This window comes from Anser cygnoides, chromosome 3, assembly GCF_040182565.1.
Source record: "Anser cygnoides isolate HZ-2024a breed goose chromosome 3, Taihu_goose_T2T_genome, whole genome shotgun sequence".
In the NCBI taxonomy this organism is placed as follows: Eukaryota; Metazoa; Chordata; class Aves; order Anseriformes; family Anatidae; genus Anser; species Anser cygnoides.
The window spans coordinates 73,116,252-73,139,595 of record NC_089875.1 but is presented as its reverse complement, the minus strand read 5'-3'; the positions used below and the strand labels follow the sequence as shown (position 1 = coordinate 73,139,595).

General features: G+C 41.8%; 2 protein-coding genes across 4 annotated transcripts in view; one reads left to right on the top strand and one right to left on the bottom strand.

The window, feature by feature from the left end:
- WASF1 (WASP family member 1) overlaps positions 1-20,662 on the bottom strand; it is an 85,856-nt gene extending 65,194 nt beyond the window's left edge. For 2 of the 3 annotated variants that reach the window (XM_066994428.1, XM_066994427.1), the window contains exon 1: positions 20,505-20,662. The gene's annotated coding sequence lies outside the window, so the exon portion shown is untranslated. Of the gene's footprint in view, positions 1-19,982; positions 20,047-20,504 lie in introns of all 3 variants that reach the window. The other variant, XM_066994429.1, reaches the window with a different exon arrangement.
- Positions 20,663-20,887: 225 nt separating this feature from the next.
- The window catches only part of CDC40 (cell division cycle 40), a 38,630-nt gene continuing 36,173 nt past the window's right edge, over positions 20,888-23,344 (top strand). Inside the window, exon 1 of the mRNA XM_066994431.1 lies at positions 20,888-21,311. Coding sequence (XP_066850532.1) covers positions 21,114-21,311 — 198 coding nt within the window. The 5' untranslated portion in view covers positions 20,888-21,113. The remainder of the gene's footprint in view (positions 21,312-23,344) is intronic.

Sequence of the window (23,344 nt, the reverse complement as noted above, 5' to 3'; positions counted from 1 at the left end):
TCTTACACTTTTATCTTTGAATAGCCTTTAGGTTCCACTTACCCAACCCCTGAACACCGCTTCTTAGTAATTCCTTCAGGCCCAAAACATTGGAGACAGAAAATCATTGAAAGAATTGCGTGCGCTCAGAGCTTTTCTTTGGTTTTGCTATGGTAATTACTATCCTTTGTATCCAACTATACACAGTAAAATTAATTAAGACCAAATGATGAAACTTTCAAACATAACATAGCTTCCTCTATGCACACTGTGAAATTGAATCACCTGTACCTTCAAAATAACAAAGATTATTTAAGTGTGGTTTCCATCTACTTGAACTTCTGTGGCGAAATAACTTGTAAATTAAATTGGCATCACGGGAACTCCCTAAACATCTAGAATAGGGATATGTTAAATTTTCTCATCAATGTACCTAATTAAAGTGTTCATCTGATGAGATTTCAAAATGCAGAGTTGTTTCTTTTTTTCCCCTCTTTTCTTTCCTCCACCCCTTTTTTATTTTAATACTCACTTTTGTTTTTCTCCTGATGCCATTTCAGGTTTCCTCAAAACAATTTTGGCTAATGACAACACTGAGTCACTGGGAGAAGACAACCCCCCAAATCTGAACTTCGGTGGAACAGTGAACAACATCAATGTACTAACTGATCTAAAATCCCTTTACTAAAGCAGTATTTGATCTGTCTCTGAGATTTCCATAATTTGCTTTGGCTGCTAAGCAACAAATTAAGTATGATTTGGTATATTTAAATGAATTATTCCTCCTAATGCTCTTCTGCCTGAGAAAATACAGTTATAAAAATGCTCCTGTCACAGAGTAATTCTGTTGAGAAAAGGTCCTGCGCTTCAGTGGGTATACTAGTTGTTAGCAAAAAAAAAAAAAAAAAAAGGAAAAAAAAAAAAAACACATTTGTTTGCCCTGCAATAAAAATGGGGAAGCACAGACATCCCAATGTCCTATAGTCTATTCCCACGGTCAATATTGTCTGGATTGTCATGATAACTACAAGGATTACAATTTTGTCTAAACTGGCCAGCTTGTGGCAAAATAATAGGCGAGACAAATACAGGATGGATAAGTAACTCCACCTGAGGTTCTCTGTTTGAAATCTAGCAGCATACTGGGAACTCATTGCTCTGTTCCAAGACTTCAGACAAGCGGACACTACATTTCCAGCTGAGAAAGAGTACTGAGAAAAAACAACCTTCAGTATCGATCAAGAATGCTCCCTGCCCAGAAATCAGGAGCATCACTCTTCCTAGACTTTCAGCTTCGACATGCTACCATCATACCAAAGCAAAAAGAAACCAAAAATTTAATGCAGATTTCAAGTGCAGAAAAATCACAATAGGCCTCTGTCTTCCAACTTGTATGTGCTACAGACTCAGAAATACAGTTTTTCAGAATGCAAAAAGAGATCATGTTTATTCATTCACCTTCATTTTAAAACACAAAATAAAAGTGCAGCCAAAGGTGTGAAATAGCCCTCGAGTTTAGAGAAGGAACACCCAGCTTCCTTTCATATCCTCAAAGCAACTATGCTAGGTATAAATTTAAAGAAAGAAATAGCATCTGGTGTGTGGGCAGGAGGCTTGCACTGCTACTACCAGTGTTTGTCACGTATCTACTGCATATAAGCATTTTAGGACTTAATCCTGCAGTCTTAATTGGTAAACCAGTAACAAAACCATCAGAATTAAATAACACTGTGAAGTTATATTTGTGTACACCTTAATATCTATTTTCCACACAGAAATAGTTGCGTTCTTCATCTCAGTCTCATTAATATCAACTTTCCGTGAACTCACAATTCAAATTATTAGCTATTCACTCTGTTATCAATAGATGAACATTTGCCTGTAATGACAGCTCTGTGAAGAATATTTTCTTGATTTGTTCACATCACTATGATGGATACTTTTAATTTCAGCTGCAGTATGAAAAACAACCTACTAGATTAGGCTGTCAGACAAACTTTTTTTTCCCCCTTTACATTTTTAACAAACAACAGATTAACTAAAATGAATTCCTTCATACACAAATATATCAGACCTTATTCCTGTTCAAATTATATCTTCAAAAGAAAGACTTAAATATAATAGTGGTAGGAAAGAGGCTTAATTTCACCTCTTTATTTATACTAAAAAAATCCAGTATTAAATGTGTTGATCAAAATATGTCAATAATTGTATTTGAAATACATAGATGTACTGCATGTTTCACTGAACATACTCACATTCTGACTGCACCATTGTTTTCCAAATATCTGTCCTTTTTTCTTGTCCTTTGAGTACAAGCAGCCCCTGTGAAAGCTGCTGGTATTTGCATCCCTAAAACAGAGGTATTAATTCATCTATAAAACAGATTCAGCACACGTAGTACAGATTGACAATCTACTGGGATGGCAACCTTGAACATCAGCACAAGCTAACACCATGCAAGTAACTGACTGCTGCTAGTGCTACTACTAAGAAATTTCAGGCATGCCACTATACACCTATTCAGTAGCAATAACTTCTCATCATTATAAAGATAAAAATTAAAATAGAAATTCTCCTCTTCTCTTAGAATAGTAGGCAAAATTTCTAAGAAAGACAAAATGAAAAAGCCTTGTTTTGGGGACTGGGCGCGGAGGGGGGAAAGACTTCAAGAGGTTCAGGACCATTTTTCACTCTGCTGAGTCCCTGATTCCTGAGTCTTCTTTAGATTACCCCAGATTGTAGGTGTGGTTAGATCTAGCTCTAGACTAGAGCTGTGGTTAGATCTAGCTCTAGACTCTCTTAGTTTTGACACGGTAAAAACAAATAAACAAAATCCAATCATACAACTAAACTCATTTAATAACAGCAAAAAGAAGGACATTGAGAACCTTCAGAAGCGAGTCATCTGAACCAGCGAGACTCATTAAGAAGCCCATGGAGATAGACTAGCCCCACATGTCAGTAGAGCTGATGAAGCTTCAAAAGGTGCAAGGCTGGAACAGGTCATGGAGGAGCCTGCAGAAGATCCACCCTTGCAAGCATTCAAGTCACCCAGACAAAGATGGCTGGGCTGGCTTCATGCTGGCCAGGACACTAAGTAAAGCAAGAGGCTAGACTCGATAAACAGAGGTCCCTAGTCATCATGTCTATGATTTTATTTTATGAGAAGTCATCAAAACTGCTAAGAGGTTAAAAGAAGAACAGATGGAGGCAGATATAGAAAATTGAGCCTCATTTTCCTACTGCTATGATAATTATCTTGGAATTGTACGGCTATCTCCCCTTAAACAGTGGTATTCAATACAAAATGAAATGGGAAGGAAGCTTGGAATTACCACTAAAACAAAACACATCCTTTCACCTGAAGCATATAACTAAACAGTCCTGATGCTGTATTAAAGGATTGCTTTGTGAGAAGAATGTCATGCAAAAAAAAATCCCCTGCCCACATCAACTTTTTAATATAAACTTTGTATTTTGTTCTTCTGGAAAAATAAACAAATAAATAAGTCTGACATTGCACCAGATTACTGATAATAACTAACTTATGCATGCAAACTGCTTATTTGGTTTTAGAACCATCTCCTCCTACTGCCTTACAGAGCTGAGAGCATAAAGTCTCATTTCATTTTAACTGCCACCCTTACTGCCTGTTTTATTCCAAACTCCCTCATATCCATTAATAAAGCTTCCTCATCCATAAAGCTGCACTTACAATTAAGAAGTTAATTTAAGGGATTCCCGGAATAGGCTATCTCTAGCTTGGAAAAACATATTTGCCAGAATTATTTTCTTCTGAATAAAAAAATCTGAGTTTAAGAATAAGATAGTCTGACTCTAGGAAGAATGTTACAACTGCATAGAATACTCACTCTAATTATTTCTAACAAAAGTCCAAGTGATATGCAAAGTCATCCAATTCCAAACCTACGTGGATGCCTGATTTTCCTACTCTGCTCATTTAAAACTTAGCAAGCTGTGATGAAAAAATGATCAGGAAAAAAAAAAAGCCATGTCTTGAAAGAGAAACCTCAGGAATGCCCTTTAAGCACCCCAGTCCACCCATTTTCATAAGAAGCCTAATTTTATTGAAATCAGTTGCAATGCTCCCATGATTTCAGAAGTGCAAAAATACATTTGAAGAGAGTTCTTGGCAAAGTTTTGCATAGATCAAGAATGAATACTTAGGCACCAATTTGATAACCACTTTTCAGCAGCACAGACAGAAATCCTGCAGTTTCTTCCTCCATCTTTCTACACCTGCCATACAGGTTAAAATGACAAACAAGAAGAGCAGAAAATTGATCCCGGTTAAAAGTAATCCAGCAAATACAAAGATCTTGAATGAGTACCCAATCCAGTTTATTCTATGACCATACAACTGCAGGGTGATGTGAATGCAAGAACCACCAGCAGGTGCTGCCTAATGAAATTGGTACCACAAGACTTTATTGACACCTATGTTCTTACAAGCCTATTTCTGAAACCCACTGAACTTACTCAAAAAAAAAATTTATATATGTATTACACCCATATAAAATCTATTCCTTTTAGAATATAGACATAGAAGAGATACAGAGACACTGTTCCTGCCTCAAGTTCAGAGTATCAACAAGGCATGAATTGTATGCAACATGATATTAGCCTAAGCCAGTCATGAAGTTTCAGAGTGTATGTTCTCAAAACCAGACACTGCTGAAGCCTTGTGCAGATTGTTAGCTTGTTCAGCCAAGCATAACATAAGGCACTGAAGCTTCATGCCCACACTTAAATAACTGGCTCTATGGAATCTTGTGTTGCTATCTTTAAGGAAAAGAGCATCACCCAGAAGGCAAAATGAAAGCCTGACTGATTTTCAAAGATTATAGGATGAATGACAATGGCTAACAAGATATTGGTCTGTCTGTCTAGGTGTTCCTGTGAACAAAATGATTATGGCCCATCAAAATGCTCTAAGTAATGCCTACACACCTTTCAGATCTGCACAGGATTTTTAAACTCAAGTTGTAGTTTAACCTAGTTTTGTATCCCATATCCCTCTTTCCCCCTCATATTTTTATAAGGCTGTTTAAATTAAGCTGTTTTTCTTTTCTTAAATGACCCCCATCCTAGTTCAGGATGGATATGCACTCTGATCCTCTGCAAGAATCATAGTTTTCTTATCTTTCTCTGCTTACTTTTTCCCTCCATCTTCTGTTTTCAGTCACAACTTCTCCCAATTATACTTGTATACGGGTCTTTGTTTACTGTAAGGTATTTTCCTTTCCCTTACTGCTTTCCTCTATTTCTTCTCAACTGCACGTATCACCATGCTGGAGCTTTCTTCCAGAACTCCTTCACCTTTTCCTTTTTTTAAAACTGTTTTCCTACACACCAGACTTATCTTCCTTTTCTCTCCTTCAGCTCCCACATTCACTGCCTCCTCCTAGTACACCATCTAGCCTTTAATCCCTCTCCACTGTCCCATTCACTTAGTCTCTTCCCAGTGCAGAGCAATCTATACAATAAAAGCACTCTATGAATATTCCATACATCATTGCAGAAAACCTTGAGAATGCTACTACCAACTTCAAGGGGGCTACATGCTTAAATGGGTAACTTAAGAGAAAATGGTGGGGCTTGTTTTGCTTTTTAAATCTACCAGTTTTCATCTGCCTCTATTTTTTTTTCTTCTTTAGCAGTCAGTAATCTGCTTTTTTCCCAAAGACCTGTCACAGCCAGGCTCAGGAAAAGAACTCTGCAATCTCCTTTTTCCATCCCCACCCACAGCCCACCTACGCTAGCAAGCTAAGTGGTTGTGGTAGCACAAGGAGGCCCTGAAAACCACGTGCTTCATCTTGTGTCAAAACTGCTCTATCTGTAGTATGCAACTGGAAAGAGAAGGAAAATAAGAAGGTTTAGAGTTTAATTTTCCACTCTGAAATTTTCTAATAAGGGAAAAGAAAAACAACAACACTGGCAAGCACCTATTAAGCTGCATTTGACTGGAAGAATTACGTATTCTTTGTAAAGCGCACAAATACTTTGAGCAACAGACATTTTATTCAGAACATGTCAGCCGACACGTACTGGTAAACGAAGATGCGAGTAAAGAGCTTATTTTGTACACCATCTTAGCAGATTTCAAGGGCATATTTTACTTTGCCAAATCTAGTTCCTTCCAAAAAGCTGTAATACTTGAAAATTTGTATCCTGTGATACCCACATAAATTATATGTTATATAGTGGTGATTTAGCAATACCCAGAAATAATATTATTGCACACAACGACAATATTCAAAGTTTCCTCTAATCTGACGACAGAATTTTAAGACTCACCAGGGAGCCTGAAAACTTCTTCCAGGCCATAACTGCCTCATATGACTCTGACTCCTCTGACCATGCTAGTAGTTTCCTCTACTTTTCCACAACCTCTTTTTCACCTGTTAAACCTCAGTCCTACTTATCTCTTTCTTCTACCTTTGAGATGATACTAGGATGAAACCCAATAGATTCCTACAGTAGCACTACTGCTCAGGTATGGAACAGCAAAAAAAAAAAAAAAAAAAAAAAAAGCTCTAAAAATCCTGTTTTGCTTGCAATATATTGACAGAAGGTATGAGCAGGTACATACTCATAAAATCCATTCCTTTGTAAAATAACAAGTTTCTCTAAATTTGTGCATATTTCTTTAATACACTGGTACAATAAAAAAATCCACTCTCTGTATCCTGGATTATAGCTTTATTATGTTCTCACTACATACAATTGTAATTCTGCACAGAATTATAATGAAAGCACAAGCAAAGTTTAAAAGTAACTGTAGTTTGTTTAGAAAGGTATTTTCTCAAGTCCTAGGTATACACAAATGCCCTTAGTTAATTTCTCTCCTGAGCAAGCTTTACATAGCATAATAAAAGAGTAAGAGCATAAATAAACAAAATATAATAAAAATAAACAAAAAATAAGAATAAATAGCATAAGGAATTCAAAATTCCTTCAGTAAAATTTACTTTCTCTTCATATCCCTATATCTTTCAGTTATACTAGTTATTTCAAATAAAATTACTCTACATTCTAGAATTTACTGGTCAAAACGTGATTCCTTGCTATCCTCTTGATCTTGCTGCAAATTACTAGCCCGTCCAGGTCCCTCTGGAAACTATATGACTCGTTATATAGTCCGTTAAAATGATTAAGCCTTCTTCCACACGCTCACGTTAAAGTGACCTGCCAATGTAAATAAGCAGAGCTTGACACCTGCGGCAAGTTAGTAATTGGAATACACCGACTTGCCTAGCCACGTGCATGAGATCTGCACATTGAAACGAGCCCTGCGTTCTGCTTGACCACACGTGGAAGACTTGCCTCCACCACCAGAAGAGAACAGAGCATTTTACTTACAAGTTCACTTATCAAGCAGCGAAAAGGCAAGAACTGTCAACAGCGATTTACTTCACGACTTAGGCTATTGTCTGCTGCTCAGACCAGGTACTTTCTCAGCAAGCACAGTACAGCAATTTGGTGGAAAAGTGATGAGGAGAGGAGAATGGTGAAAGGAGGAAAAATCAGAAGACAAATGAAATAAGGACAGTGTAAGATGTTAGCAACAACTACAAAGAAGAGTTTACCTTATTGTGTTGCTTATTTTTTTCATCTAAAAGCTCAGAAAAGCAGAAATCAACATTTCATCAGTGTCTGCTAAAACACGCTGTCAACTTATATCAATTTTTACTGTTTGGAGGGGAGTTATTTTTGGAAGAATCTAGAAGAATTATATTCAGGAACAAGTTAAAGTAGCCTGTTCACATTGCACACTACTTCTTAATACTTCTGACAGTAGCTATTGTCTTTCTTTTATGGCCACCTTCTAAAAATCCCATTAAGAAAACTGCACTCTTGAGATCAGAGTGGAGCTTTAGAACTTGTTTAAAGAGCAAATGAATGCAACTACTATCCTGAGAAGTAATATGTATTGCAGAGATGGGCAGAGATGCTCGCTTCAGTTAGTTTGTAATACCTGAAGTTCAAAATGTTCTGACACAGAGTGACATATGAATTTTACAGAATAACCATTAAAAACGTGTCACAGCAGAAGGTTAAAGTGACTGCAGGAGGAGACCTTAAAGCCCATCCAGTTCCAACCCCCTGCCATGGGCAGGGACACCTCCCACCAGACCAGGGTGCCCAAAGCCCTACCCTGCCTGGCCTTGAACACCTCCAGGGATGGGGCATCCACAGCTTCTCTGGGCAACTGTCAATGTGAGGGGCTTTTAATGTTGGACAGAAGCCTACCGTCAGGGTGACGCCTTGCAGATAAGACTCTGTTCATAGAAGGCTCTTGACTATCTGGGGCACCCTTGGCTGGCATGACTGATGATGGATGGCAAAGCTCTCAAGTGAGGAGAAGAAAGGCATTTGGTGCATTCTTTAAGGGAGGCACACCACTGTCCTTCAGGAAAGGGGCAACTTGAGGTACCTTTCTTTCTTTGTCCACAACGGGCAGACCATGAACCCATCGCTTCCCTGCATTCCTCGCTCTCATCTGGTCTCCGGAGGTAGGCACAGAGGAACGACAGAGCTGGAATGCGCAAACCAAGTCAGTGTTTCTCGAACTGCAGTCAGGAGCTTCAAGGAAAAATGCTGCTTTTTAGAAAGGTTCAGTTTATATTCTCAAAAGCTAACTTACAGCAACGGAGGTTTGCAGCACACAACCAGATTCAGGGAGAAAAGATTATGGACATCAAGGCACTGAAAAAGATGGAACAGCACTGAGAGGCGTTGAATTTTCTGCTCAAAGTTTTTCTGTTGCCTACAGAAACAAACCACCTTCATAAATTCATGCTCCACTGCAATAAAAAAAAAGCTGAGAGCAAATCAGCACTTATGGAGGTGCTGTATTTAACAGACCGAAAAGAAAACGGTGCAACTTGAAGCCTCGCACATCCAAGAACTAACATTGTCTTTCCCAGACTAGAGTTTGGGTGAAATGAGAAGTTTTTAATCACACATGAAACATGGTTCTCCATTCTAACAGTTTTTATTTCCCTACCAAGCCATGATACTACAGTCACTGTTCAACTTCATTTTTATTGTTTGTCCCTAAACAGCATTCAAGATTACTAATATACTGTAAAACAAACTCAAATTACCCAAAATGCATCTAACAACTTTGCTTCGCTCAGTACAGAAATGTTGTGAGAGGGAAAAAATATCGGTGTCTATTTTCAGATAGCAAAAGTACTTTGCTCTGCTAAGAAATGCACTAAGACACGCTATGACTCCATTTACACAGATATAACTGTGTCACCTTTCATTTGACAGAGAATTTTTCTGTATTGCATAGGCAGCTTTATTCTCACACACACAAAAAAGATACCAACCAACTTTGCATTAGATACCACACTGTTAAAGCCTGGATCTAACGGAACATTTGGGTTGTATCTACCTGGGCAGCTGGAGACAGACTGAACTGAGTAGGCTCAGCCCCATCCTGTGCACACAGCAGCACGGACTGCCTTTCAGGGAAGAATCCTCGTTCAGCCTTCCGGACTCTCCACATAGAGTATAACGTGGAGAGCATGTAATCTAAAATCTAGGGATGCCAATAAAGACAGGTGAATCTTATATTCCACCCCCTTTGTAGATTTCATCACTCAGATTCAAACTATAGGCAAGTTTACTTATCCGCTAAAGATGAACACAACCGTGTTCACAACTAAACGTTCATTCCTTCAACAAATGAAGGAAATGTCCTTATTTTCTCCTAGAAAATGTGCCCAGGAGATAGGGTTACCCATCTTTGATATAAAGTCTGTCTCCTTCAAAGCAGAACCCTCTTCCTTGGCTTTCTGGTAGCTCAAAAGCATACCTCCTACATCTGGGGAGAGGTATAGGGGTTAATATGAATTAATATACTATATGCAAACACAAATTGGAATACTATTCACCTTCCATTTGCAGTTATTCCACTAACCATGAAATATTTCATGATTCACAAGAGCAGAAAAAGACCAAGCATTACCGTATGACTCAATGGTTGGGACGCACAATACACCCTCCAGAGAGCCTTTCTGTATTTCATTCAATAACTGTCTAAAACTCCCTGTTACTAAAAAAAAAATAATAAAAAAAAGACACACTCAGAACACAGGCAACATCCTCAAAAACTAGATACAGAAGAAATTTACATTCTCACGATGTTTGACACTTATTTCCATTTTATTAGTTAGAAGAAAGAAGTAGGTAGGTGCTAAACAGGACAGAATACCAAGGACCAATGATTTACCTGACAATTTTTAGCCAGAATCTAAAGCAGCAAGCAGTTGGCACCTTTTTAAACCAGTAAGGTACACTGCCAGTCACACTTGGGTACAGTTCCCCGACTATAGACTAGCAATCCATCACTTTCTTCTTGGAAAACAAGGTCCCTGAAGTTTTCTTCCCCACGGTCTCATATACTGAAAACCTCGTTATCTCGATTAGCACTAAAACACCACCAAACCACTTGCCATCTCCCCTCATTTTCATGCACGTTACACAGAAGAGAGGAGCAAGTACCTAAAAGCCTCGGCCAAGGGGACAGGCATTAATTTCACTCCGCAACTCCCTGACAAAACCCAAGCTGCAGCAGAGGGACTGAAACACACCTAGTATTAAACAGGACAGAAAAACAATTGTTTTCTATTCACGTTTGGTAACTTATAGCTACTAAATGAAAGAATAAATTCTAAACTTACTCAGCTTTACATTTTCATAGTCAGTAAGGGAAACTTCCTAGCTATTTACTGACAAGTAAAGCATCACCCAATTATTGCCGGTTGTACTAAGGATTCAGTACATGAATTTCTCCCAGCTTACCATGAATGGTTTTTCCACGTAACACGTACCAGACATATATGATTAGCTGTTCATTGCCACATCAGAGATGGTGACAGGGCCAGATCATTTCCCTTCTTAACCACAAGATAACCAAATTATGTAACTCAACTCTCCAGGCTACATACCACAAACAGGATTTATGTGCCAAAGAACATGCATCTATGCCATAGAAACATTATTACCTCTAACACATATCCCTAGATGAATACACTGGCAAGTTATAGAGACAAGATAAAGTAGATTCATCTCCCCAGAGGAAACAGATTAACATACAAGTCTCCTGAGATTTTGGGGCACTAGCTTTTGAATCTTTAAGGAAGCCTGGAAGTGGCATTCTTTTGTCCAGAAGCAGCATACCAAAATTATTAAGCAGGAGTCCTGTATCACGATCTGATTTCGTTAACAAAGATGGCTCACCATGTAACTGACAGACGGAAATTGAAGAAGAAATAATAGTTTATGTAGAGGGAGAATTGTTAAAAGCCCATTCTTTTCTAAATAGGTTTTAATGCTGATATCCTTCAAAATACACTTCCGTAATAAGCTTGGTATGCTAAAAATAAATGCAGTTTCAAGAAAAAATGACACTCAAGACCTAGCAAGAGTATGACTCAATTTTGTGCTTTTGAAATAGGAAGCTTAGAACACACTGTTGTTTTATAGACAGCCTAAACAACATCATATAAGAAGCGAGTATGCATCTAGATCCATTTACTTCTTGTTTCTCTGTGGCAGTAATTACCATTAGTTCTGATGATGGTCTTTATAATACACAAACATGTCCACCGAAAATATTAAGTTTCAGCTAGTAGCGGCCTTAGACCAGAGTCAAACATTTGCCCATCTGCCCAATTCATACGGGAGCTAGCTACGTTTAATAGACAAATTTCTCCTCTACATTATCCATTAATTACAGAATACATTTTAAAAAATCCTAACAGCTGTACAAATCAAAACCAGTATTACCAATACTTTCCCTTTCTAAATATGCAAGAACTACCCCAAACTTCATTTTTTACTAACAAACTGTCACTAACATTGGATAACAAGGGAACTGAAGCACTAGATTGTAATTACACCTACATAAAAAACCACAGCATTTGTAACAAAAGGAACTTGATTACATATCAGTAATTAGCATTCTTTTGTCCAATTAAATCTAGAAATTAAGTTAGTGTTATACTTTTTAAATAGATCTGCATGTCATGTTAAATCTTATCTCAAAAGTTTGCATAATTCTAACAAAAATTAACACGTTCACTACAGCAGGACCACACCATGTAGCAGTTTTGAATTTTCATTAAGTTGAAAAAAAAAAAAGCTAAATAATAATTAAAAAAACTTCTGATGAACAACATGATTATTATCTTACTCAGACGTGCTATTACGTGTTTTCTGCACCCCAGAACATCTGAACTCTTTAAGGGGTTTAACTGTGTGCTGGACATGCATTTCATTCTGTAAGACTCCAGGTATTTCAACATTACAACAGTCTTATAGAAATAAGGTCCTGACACAATATATTTTTCTAAAGTGTTGCTTTTGAATTAAAGTACTGTTCCCAAGTACAGGTGAATCAGGCTTCTCCAGGGTCCTTTCAACAATGTCCAAAGGGTTCCTCATGTTTCGACATAAAATCAAAACCATCTATCAATTCGTCTGCAACTCAAGCTTAGAGCTAGCTGAGTACGCTAAAAATAAGGCAAAGAGACGTGTCTTGGGATTTAAACAGCCATTAATGTCTTGAAAATTAATATAAATGCTATCCTGTAAAAATGGTGTATGGGCAAGTTGCAAGTCAGAAAAAAAAGCATAGGAAAAGCATAATGTTACAAGTCAGACTTTTGAGGAAGGAGTGAAACCAAGATTAAAAACTCTTGCAGTGCATGTTTTGAAAGCGGTACACTGTGAGCTTATGAATTCCTGAAAAAGGAGGGATAAAAGGGGGTAGAGAAGAATCTGTCCAAGATCTTTCTCAGCCTCCTAGAAGCCTGTGTCAAGCAGAGCTTAGTTCTCTCTAGCTAAGATGCTTCAGAATAAAAAGTAACCAGCAGCCAGAACTGTATATGAACATCGAATACGCTTTTAGACTGCATCAGAGCTTTCCTGGTTTTCTTTTCTAGTTGCTTCTACTTTAAAATCATGTCCTTATCCACTTGCTTAAGAAAGTTAAACTTTTTTTATAAGATATTCTTTCTCTAACGATACAGAAGGTTTCAAAGGAAAAATGACTAACTATGAGTAAAGGAGCTCACTATAACCATGAATGGACTGGAACACCTACAACAAGCATATGGTTTGGGCTTCTCAAAAACTGAAACACTTCCTTCCTGCCACATAAAAAGGACTGGGTGCTACATTCATGCTCAAAAATCAGCTTTGGTAACCAGTGCCCCATATGGCAAGCACTGAGCTAGGAAAGAGCTTGCATTTCCGAAAACGCTCAGATATAGAAGATGACCCGTTTAGATCACGTCTGTACCCAAACGGCTTAGCTTTTCAATGCATTCCCATAAACAGTGGGAAGATAAGATTAAGGGACTATTTAATGTGACAGGGCAAGAGTCTGAAAGTATTCAAAGCAAAAAGGGTTTTCTCTATCGAGGGATTACTCCACATGAAGCCTCTTATTAAATATCACTTTAGGACGATGCTAATTATTAAGTTGCTTATTTCCTAGTAAGAGAGTGAGTTCAATTGCTGTCAAGTTTGGCATTAAGAAAAATTTCGGCTCTACAAAAGTACATACATTCATCAAGATGTCCCATCATTGGACCACGCTGATCCACCACAAGAGAGCTGTTCCAAGTACAACATGCTATGCAATATTAAACAACTCAACAGACACTAAAAAAGGTGGTCCACAAGTTTCAACAGAATAATATTCTGGTAATTGATCAGATCTCTAGTGAATAAGCATAAAGTTGTGAGGAACCCTAAAGCTCACCAGAAAACCACCTGTAAAATATTAGTGCTTCAAGCATCTATCAAATAAAGTAGATGTTAAGAACATTTATCTCAATTGCAATAGAGAGTTTGGTATATAAGGCATCGGGTAAGGAGTAATAAGACCTCCTTTTCTTCTTCAACCTAACATTGCCACTATCATTTTTCATAAATACTGCCAGCACTCATAAAGAGTTATGTAGTGAAGCCCCACTCCTGACTTTCAAGTAGATTGCACAGATAACTGTACAGAAGGAACCCAAACCCGTCCAGAGCTTAAAGACACGTACATTCATCATCCTGGAATTAAAAGATGTTTTTATCTGCAAAGTAGCCCCAGTTATGGAACAGAGCTCCAGTTGTCCTCCAACAAGAAAAAAAGAGCAGAAATCTCTCTCTTTGCTAATAAACCTTTTTCTCCCTTCCTAGACAAAGAAATAAAACCTGTTTAATAGTGAGAAGTAGAAAGGATAAAAATACAGCTAGACAGGCTAGGCACAGATAATCTCCTGTGTCTGACTTCTGTTACTGGAAACATCCTAGCCAGCAGAATGTACACACTTTTGGGACTGAACTGCACAGAACCTCTTCCCCTATTATGAAACTTGCTGAAGGTAGATTTCCTGGAAGTTCATTCCCACGGAAAAAGAAAACTGTTAACTCCCTTAAAACTCAGATTTATTATTGCTTTAAATGGACCGCTCAGGCTAGCTACAACCACACAACACCTTCCATTGCCTTGACTGGAGACGTAGACAGTATTGTTTCAACTGGGTAGCCACATCCGAAGTTTCCAGAGAGCAACAGACAGTCCTGAATATACAAGACTAAGGAATAACATCAGCTAATTCTGTAGATAATGTCATTCTGCTGCTGCAGTCTAGTCCACAAGCCTACTATACCTAATACTTGCAGTATCATTTTTGATGTATTTTCACAAGAGCAAATTCAGCTCAGGCTGCAACACCAGGGTCATTCATTGCCACCTGTATGGCAGTCTGGGCTACCTCTTACTTCTCCTGAATTACTTTCCTGATATTTTTTCTCCTGCTATGAAGATCATGTAATCACGGAACTTTGGGGGTCAAAGGGACTCCTGGAGATCCTCCGGTCTACCCTTCACCACCCCCCATCCCACTTCCCTTCAAAGCAGGATCAAACTCAGGGCAAACTCAGCTTGTATTTTTGTTAATTTTTATTGTTAGTCGCAGCCTTCTCCTTTGATATCAACAGAAAGTCAGAACCAGCTGAGCATAAAAGACCTCTCTAAGCATTTCTGCACACATACTCAACGGCTAGTGGCTGAACAAGATTTAACAAGTTAAGCATTTCCTTTTTACTGAACAGCTGAGTCTGCATGCCATTTTTACGAAAGCTGCTTGAACTACGTATCTTAAGTTCACACATATTATCAAATTATAAATTACTTGTCATTTTCCTAAAAAGTGCTTGGAATTTCTCGAAGGTCTATGCCGGAATGACTGCAGAGGGTGCTGTTCTGTCTTACGAAATGAGAATCTCTTGCAGAAAACCGTTCTGTGCTACCAGCAGTGGCTCTACGGTAGCAACACCGCATGTCTGGCACAGCTGATCTGGCAGCAACCTGGCTGAACCCACGTCACCATCATGAAAGGGCACGAATGAAAAAGATTACGGACACTCACAACACGAACAGTATCACACTGCAGAAATATTGTTGACAACCCTGATTTTGGCTAGTCCATAGGCATCACTTTGGAGGTTGCAACTTGGTGCTGCTAGACAAGCTGCTGTAATGCATCGGTTAGCATGAGCACTACCAGTAAAAGTACCTCAACATCAATCACTCTTCCCGTTTTCAATAACCTGTCCACCTATTTTGCAGTGCTGACCCTAAATAAGAGAGTTAACATGAAAGAATACCCTCACAAAGGGGCCTTTGTGCTCCTCTGCCGTATGCTTTCGATGTTCTTTGAGCTTGCTGGATTGACCTAAGAGAGTTTCCCTTCAAACACCAGTTTTCATCCGTGGTTTGTGTTCAAACTGGCCATCCCCGTGCAACAAGTCAGTTCCACAGTCAATGTATGGATTTAAGGATTTCTCTCATTATCCCACTGATTTGAGCTGTTTCATTTTGCGTAAAACATTTCATTACATCAGTCAGACAATGGCTCCAAAGCCCAGAAATGACAAAATTCATTTCAGATACAGAAGACTGAGAATACCTTCCTCCAATGAATATGCATTTATTTGAGCAGTCATCTCTGATGGGAAAAAGCAAAGTTCAAATTATTGGTTTGAAGCAAATAAAGCAAGGATGTTAAGCTGCTTCTGTGTATTCAAGAGCATTAGTCTAACATCGGGTGACAGATAGATACCTATACAGAGACAAATGCTTGTACATTGAGTGGAAGCAGGGAAAATATCAGTTCCCCTCTCCTTGTAAAAAGGTATGAATTCAATAAATTGTCATTTTCTGAATGCAGCTTTTTTCTTTCTTTCGCATCAGCTGTTGGACAGCATAAATTCATATCTATTTTATAGCTTTCCACCCCTCACTTGTTACATCTGCTCTTCATCTCCTGAGATAAATAATTCCAATCTTTTCGATCCCTTGAAAAATTCTGCCATATCCTTCACATCAAACTCCACAATCGTGGGATTTTATTTTTTCTCAAAACCAATTGATGGTTAATAACACACTTTGAATAGCAGAAATGAATTACGGAATTTGTATAGAATGACACTTCCTTCTCAATGCTTTTTCCCTGCTTCTGATTGCAGCTATAAACTGGGGACTCGGATACCTCGGCAATCTGCAATGACCTCCAAATTTTCTTCTTACATTAATACTGTTAACATGAATGGTTTCTGCCTCCAGAACAGTTTTGCACATACCAACATTGTCTTACCTGTTAGCATGCTGTCCTTTCACCCAGCTTACTGAGACTTCTCCAATGACCTTTCCACAATTTCTGGATATGATTAAACAATTTTAAACCCTCAGCATATATTGCTACTTTATAATTCAACTTCTACAGATGACCAACAGCAAATACTAAACAGTTCCTGATTTAAGACACAACCTGAAGCCTCCTAGAAGTTAACATTTATTTCTGTTATTTCATTTCAGAGACTGTGACTCCTGACAATATTTCACCTCTCACCTTCATTTGATAGCCAGGCATGAGGAACCTTGACATACACCTTTAAAAATCATAATACGTATGCAAGAACAATAAAACTAAACTAGAACAGCATCTGCTATGCCATTACGCCAAACAAAACCCCTAGTAGGTCAGTGAGGCACACGTGTCTCTGCAGCAGCAGCTGTGACTACGTTAGCAATACCAGTTAGTACTGCTGAGCCTGCCGCCGGTCCTTGCTGCCCACCCATCTACAGGTATGTGCAGCTGTAAGGGATAAGAATCACTTGTGCAATGATTCTTCTCTTTCAGAGCTCCCAACAATTTGCAGATTTAAGAGATCACTTGCAGAATGTTTCTTGGAAGCTGCCCTTTGGTAGCTTCGAAATCTACTGACTGATTTCTGCCATCTATTGATTTGGTTCTACCAACCAAGCACGTTGAGGTTCTCCAAATTTGTGAGAACAAGAGCCAGAGAGAGAACAGAGACTTTATTAGTATTCCCAGTAAATAAATGCAGCTTACCACACAGCTTACCAAAAAAAAAAACGGGGGAGGAAACAGTAAAAATGTCCTAGCTATAAGTGCATCAACAGAATTTAATGCCTTTTATCAGATGCCAAGAAAATCCACCTGGATTTAGAACTGGTTTCTGTTTTCTAATAGGTTTTAAGTGTCAGATAGTTTTGGCATTCCTAATAACCTACTTCTGCTTGGAGCCTGCTGTCTGAAGACTAAAATTCATGGCGCAACCATAGCATCTAATTAAAAAGTCAATCAATGGCCAGATAGAAACTCATTGAAAAGTATCCATCATTTCTGATAAATACTTTATTAAGTATTTAGTTAAAATGTAACTATCTTTGTTATTCTGTAGGTCTCTGGTATAATAAATTACCTTAAACACACAACATCCGAGCTTAACTAAGCTAGGATTTAATTGAGCTTCCACCCCCAAGCACCTAAATTAATAGAAATATTTTTAGAAGCGTATACACTTTTGATGACATTTTCTGTGTTGTAACTGATTAAAAAAATACATTTCAACAGATTAAGAAATCCAATACTAAAGATATGAGAATTTCTAATGGTTCTGATTAGTTTATTTTCCTGGAAGCCTACAATTAACGTCTTGCTGCCTCTCGGAGACATTCTTTGTTCAGCCTGTGTTATAAGATGCAGGACACAGCGCTGTGTAAGCACTACACAGCACGCTTCCAACCTCTATGGAGGAGGCTCTGCAAGGAAATTTTTTGTTTGCAAAGTCATTTGAAATAAGTATGACAGTCTAAGCTGCTCTGTTTTCCAGTCCTATCCTGCATCTTTTTTTTTCTTTGAAACCAAGTCTTGTAAACATGAAATTTATAGCCTGTAATCTGTGTCAGACGACCTCGAGATCCTTCCCCAAAAACTTAAGAGACTGATTCACAGATGTACTGGAACACAGAACTCCTATTGCAATCTGGCGCCTTGGTATCTTTGAGAATCCGGGCCACAGTCCAAAAAAACAAAAACGGGAACGGAGGTATTGTCACCCTTGCAGCAGTCGGAGGCTCCAAGGTGGCAGAAAAAGCAGAGCATGACTTATAAAGGGCGCTTTGCTTTCCTAGTGGTAGAATTAAATGAAGTACATTAAGATACCTCAGACATGCCAGCAGGAGGTTACAAAAAGCCCCAGTAAGAAGGCAGGAATAGGAACCTGATAAGACTTCCATCATGGCTCTTCTCAGCAGCCAAAATCAGAGGAACAGAGGAAAAAAAACATTGTTTTCATTCAAACTGTATTTCTCTTGGACAACGGAGCCTCATACTTCAGTTCAATCCTCTGTCTGATTAGTATCTGGCATGTCATTGGCTTTTTTTCCCCAAACTGCAGACCTACATCTCGGTGGATGAGAAGCAAGCGTATATGTAAGTGGGCTGACAGCATTTTAAGAGTGTTAAAAAAAATATAGAAAAAAATAGCACAAGCAGGATTATATGCAGCATCTTCTGTGGGGAAGAAAAGCCAGCAGAAAACACAGGGTATGAGATAAAACACATCCATCATGGAAAAGGAGCTATGAAAAAGCAAGTAAAGGGAAAAGAAAGTAGGACAAAACATATTAAAAACGTTGAGAAACACATTTTGTTATCTACTATAGGGAAGAAAGGATTGGTGTGAAGGAAAAATTGTGACACATTGAGTTAAGATGTAATATACTTTACCCCAGCTTTTTTAAGGAAATAAGTCACATGCAGAAAGCGTTGGTGAGGGCTAGGGGCTCCCATGTGTTCCATACAGCCTGGAAACCGGCTGGCTGAATTCTATCAAGTTTGACAGAAGGGTAGAGGTCTCAAAGACGATTGCCTAAGAAAACTTTAAGTTTGTGAAATTGAGATGCTACGAGCGTTCTGACTGAAGGAAAGGCTGCAGCATGCAGTAAGACCTTATTAGATGTTGGATGATTCACAAAAGCACGAGCCTATAAATGTTTCAAACAGAGGGGGGAAAAATCCATTAGGGCTTACACTCATCTGTCAGATTTTTTTTTTTTTAAAAAAAAGGTAAGATGTTTTTCTATTTCTCAAGGAAATATTTTTAAATACTTATTGCTCTTTCACCTAGGCAAAGAAGGAAGACTTGGTAGCACTTGGTACATTCACCACCACGGGTAGAAACAAACCAGTGCCAAACAGCCCCTCTTACATGCGGGAACGCTGCAGAAAGCAGGACGTTTTCATCTTCCTTTGGCAGAAACTGAAGGAAAAGAGGCAAAGCGACCGCAAGGAGAAACAGGAGGGGGAAACCTGGAGTGAAAGAGAAGGCAGGTATCCCGATTCATCCATCTCCCACCCACTGTTGCAGGCTGGCGTCGTTCTGAGCCGGCAGCACCCTCACCCAACGTACAGCACAACGCTTCTAGAAGGCAGCGTTCAGTACTCAGCGAGAGGACCCTTTTTAACAAGCTGTATGTGCCGCTCTCGGCTTGTTTGGTGCTGATCGAGCCCTCCCCGAACCCGCAGATGCCCGGTCGCGAGCCGCCAAGCACAAACATGTTATCGTAGGAATAGAAGAGGAGGAATTACCGCTTGCTTCGACAAAACTCGATTTCGGAGGGGCCATGCGTGTTATCCTTCTACACTATTTTCCCTGGAATTAAAGCGGAGACAGGTCGGGGTTTCACACGCAGGGATGGTACCTGAGCGCTCGCTAAAAATCCACCTTCCCTGCGATTTAAGCGAACGGAAACTTTCCCCGGCGAGCCGCCACCTGCCTCCTCACGGCACCAGCGCGGCGGCTCGTGCAACCGGGGGCCGGTTCTGCGGGGCACGGACCCCCGCACCCAGCCCCGTGGCTGACAGGATCTCACCGCGGGCAGCCCCCCGGCCGCCTGCCCGCGACCCCCCGACGCGGCTGAGGCGCTCCCCGCCGGCTGGAGCACAACAAAGCCGCCCCCCACCCACCCCACAGCCACCCCCCGGCTGCCCCGGGCGGCACAAAGGCTGGCTGCGGGCGCCCCGGCCCCGAAGCCCTCACACAAAGGCGAGGCGTCGCCCCCCCCCCCCATCCCCTCAGCGCCCGCCCGCCCCCCCACTAACGGCACTTACCGGCTCGCGCCCCTCCCGCAGCCGTTGCCTTCAAACGGCCGCCGCCGCCATTCCGCGCGCGCGGAGCCCGGGCGCACGCCGAGGGGCGGGGGCGCGGAGGCTGCACAATGGGCGCGGGCACCGTGTGCGGGAGGGCGGGGGGGGGGAGGGGCCGGCGGCGGGGGGCGGTGCTGTTCGCGCGGACACCCCCGCTCCTCTCCGCTCCCCCCCCCCCCCCCCCCGCGGGGGACAGGTGGTACGGTCCGGCCCCCTCTCTCTCCTCTCCTCCCACCAGAGACAGAAAGGCGGGGCTCGCCATTGTGACGTAACAAAGCCGGCTCGCTGGCGGCCAATCGAAAGGAAGGGGCGCCGCATTGCATGCTGGGGCTTGTAGTCCCGCGCGGCGGTCCTGGAAGGTTAGACGCCACCAACAACAGAGAGAGGCGAAGCCCACCTCGAACGCCTTCAGAACCCACAAGACTCCGCGATTTATTCCTTAAAACGCATTTAGGGTTTTAATCAGCCACCTCGAGCCGCGCGGCCCCGCCCCGCTCACCCCGTGGGCAGATCCCCACGGCGAGAGCCCTGGGGCTGCCAGGACCTGCCCGTCCCGTCGCTCCCCGCGCCAAGATGTCGGCGGCTATCGCCGCGCTCGCCTCCTACGGCGGCTCCGACTCGGAGCCCGACTCGGAGGGTGAGTCCGAGCCCGGGGCCGGCCCCCGGCCCGCCGCCGTGCTGGCCAGCCGCGACGCCGTGCTGCACCTCCGCCCGCCGCCCGCCGCGCCCCCGGCGCTGCCCGTCGACTCGGCCCCGGAAGTGGCCGTGAAGGTACGGGGGAGCCGGGACCCCGGGGGGAGGGGGGGAGCGGTTGATTCGGCTCCGCTCGGGTCCGTTCGGCTCCGCTCGGGTCTGTTCGGGGCTGTTCGGCTGGGCTCGGCCACGTTCGGGTCCGTTCGGCTCTACTCGGCTCGGCTCGGCCCCGTTCGGCTCTACTCGGCTCGGGGCGCCCACCGCGGCCCCTGGGGGGCTCGGGGCGCTGAGGAGAAGCGGCGCCGGGCGCCCGCTGCTCTGTGCCCGCTCCGTGCCGCTGTGAGGGCTCGGGGTCGCTGCGTTCTCGCAAATAGGGAGCAGGGAATCTCCCCCTGCGTTGTCATTACCTAATTCATGTGCTGTCATTATTAATCATATATGCCCGTGCACGTTACGTCGTGTGCTCACACTACATAAGCCCCACCGCACTCCTTGAAGTCTGCAAATATCCCACTTCTTGACTTGCAGCACCTGGCGGACTGCCTTGTGCAGGCTTTGAAATAAATGCTAATTAACACCTTTAATATCTTTTGAACATGAATTATAGTAAATGGTAAATAGCACTGGCTGTGCTCTTTGTCCCTCCGAGGCTGTGGGAACAGGTCTTCCCTTTGCCACACCAGCACGAACGCTTGTGCAGTTCCTTTGTGGGTGACATCTGATCTGGATTGAAAACCAAAATACTGCTGGAGTTGTTTTCCTTGGATCAGCTCCTCTGAGCTGCACGAGTGCTGTGCCAGCGCTGTGAAACGCCCAGTGCCAGACTGGGACCCAGCAGCTGGAGGAAGGAGTGAGGTGTCAGTAGCACGTGCCATTCAAAGCTGTTCCCCAAACTATGCCCTGAAGGGGGTATCCACCAGCTCATCCAGGACTGTCTCTGCCACAAGCATTCTGCTAACCAAAACATAAAAGTATCAGTCTCACAGACACCATGCTTTCAACACCTTCTGTGTCTGTAAATGATAGCAGCCCACCAACCAGCAGGGAAAGCTTGCCAGTCACCCCCTCATGATTTCACTCTAATTTTTTATGATTAGAAAGCCCTTCCTGAACAAATGTAAAAGAAATGATGTTCAAATCACAATCATTCTGTAAGTATGAATTTAGAAAAAACAAGGAGTTGAGTGAGGAGAAAAGCAGAGTTACAGTTCATTAGTATCGCTTGTGCAAGTGCTGTTTTGACACGAATGAGGATCGAGTACTCCTAAGTGCAGGGATGTGTCATACACAAGGGACCAGAAATGCGTAAGAAAAGATGGTGGTAAGAGGGGAGGCTAGGTGGGTTGATCATGTAATATGAACGACAGCCACACACAAGTGCATTTCTGGAAATTGAGAATGTAAGTTTTATATATTTGGTGTTCTGCTCACCGATTATAAGCGTTGTATCTGTTGCTGATGAAGAGTTTTATCTTAACGTGCACAGACTTTAGATTTGAATGTACTTTAAAGAGGGGTAGGTTCCTCGCTCTCTTTATTAGCAGGGCATAATTCTTAGCTCATTCACCCACAACGTTTTGGGGTGTGTTTTTTTTTTTTTTTTAAGTTGGGCACCACAGTATAAGAAGGACACAGAACAATTAGATAGCGTCCAAAGGAGGGCTATGAAGATGGTGAAGGACCTGGAGGGCGAGATGTATGAGGAGCAGCTGAGGTCCCTTGGTTTGTTCAGCCCCGAGCAGAGCAGGCCGAGGGGAGGCCTCATGGCGGCTGCAGCTCCCTCACGAGGGGAGCGGAGGGGCAGGCACTGAGCTCTGCTCTCTGGGGACAGCGACAGGACCCGAGCTCAGCACTTCTGCTCAGCCAAATGCGGCACGAGAGGCCCTTCTTCAGGGAAGAGTCAGGTCCTGTGACTTCTGCAAAGGCCTGTGTTAGTTCATTGGCCTGTTGACATGAGTTCAGCTCGGGTCAGCTTCCCGCTGGCAGTTGCGTTTTCTGCACGGAGGCAGGCCCTGTTCTCATTTCGTGTCTGAGACACGGCAGGTTGCTCTGCTCACGGCAGAGGCAGATCTTCACAAAGCCAAGCTCTGCCTTCTGACTCCATGGCGACT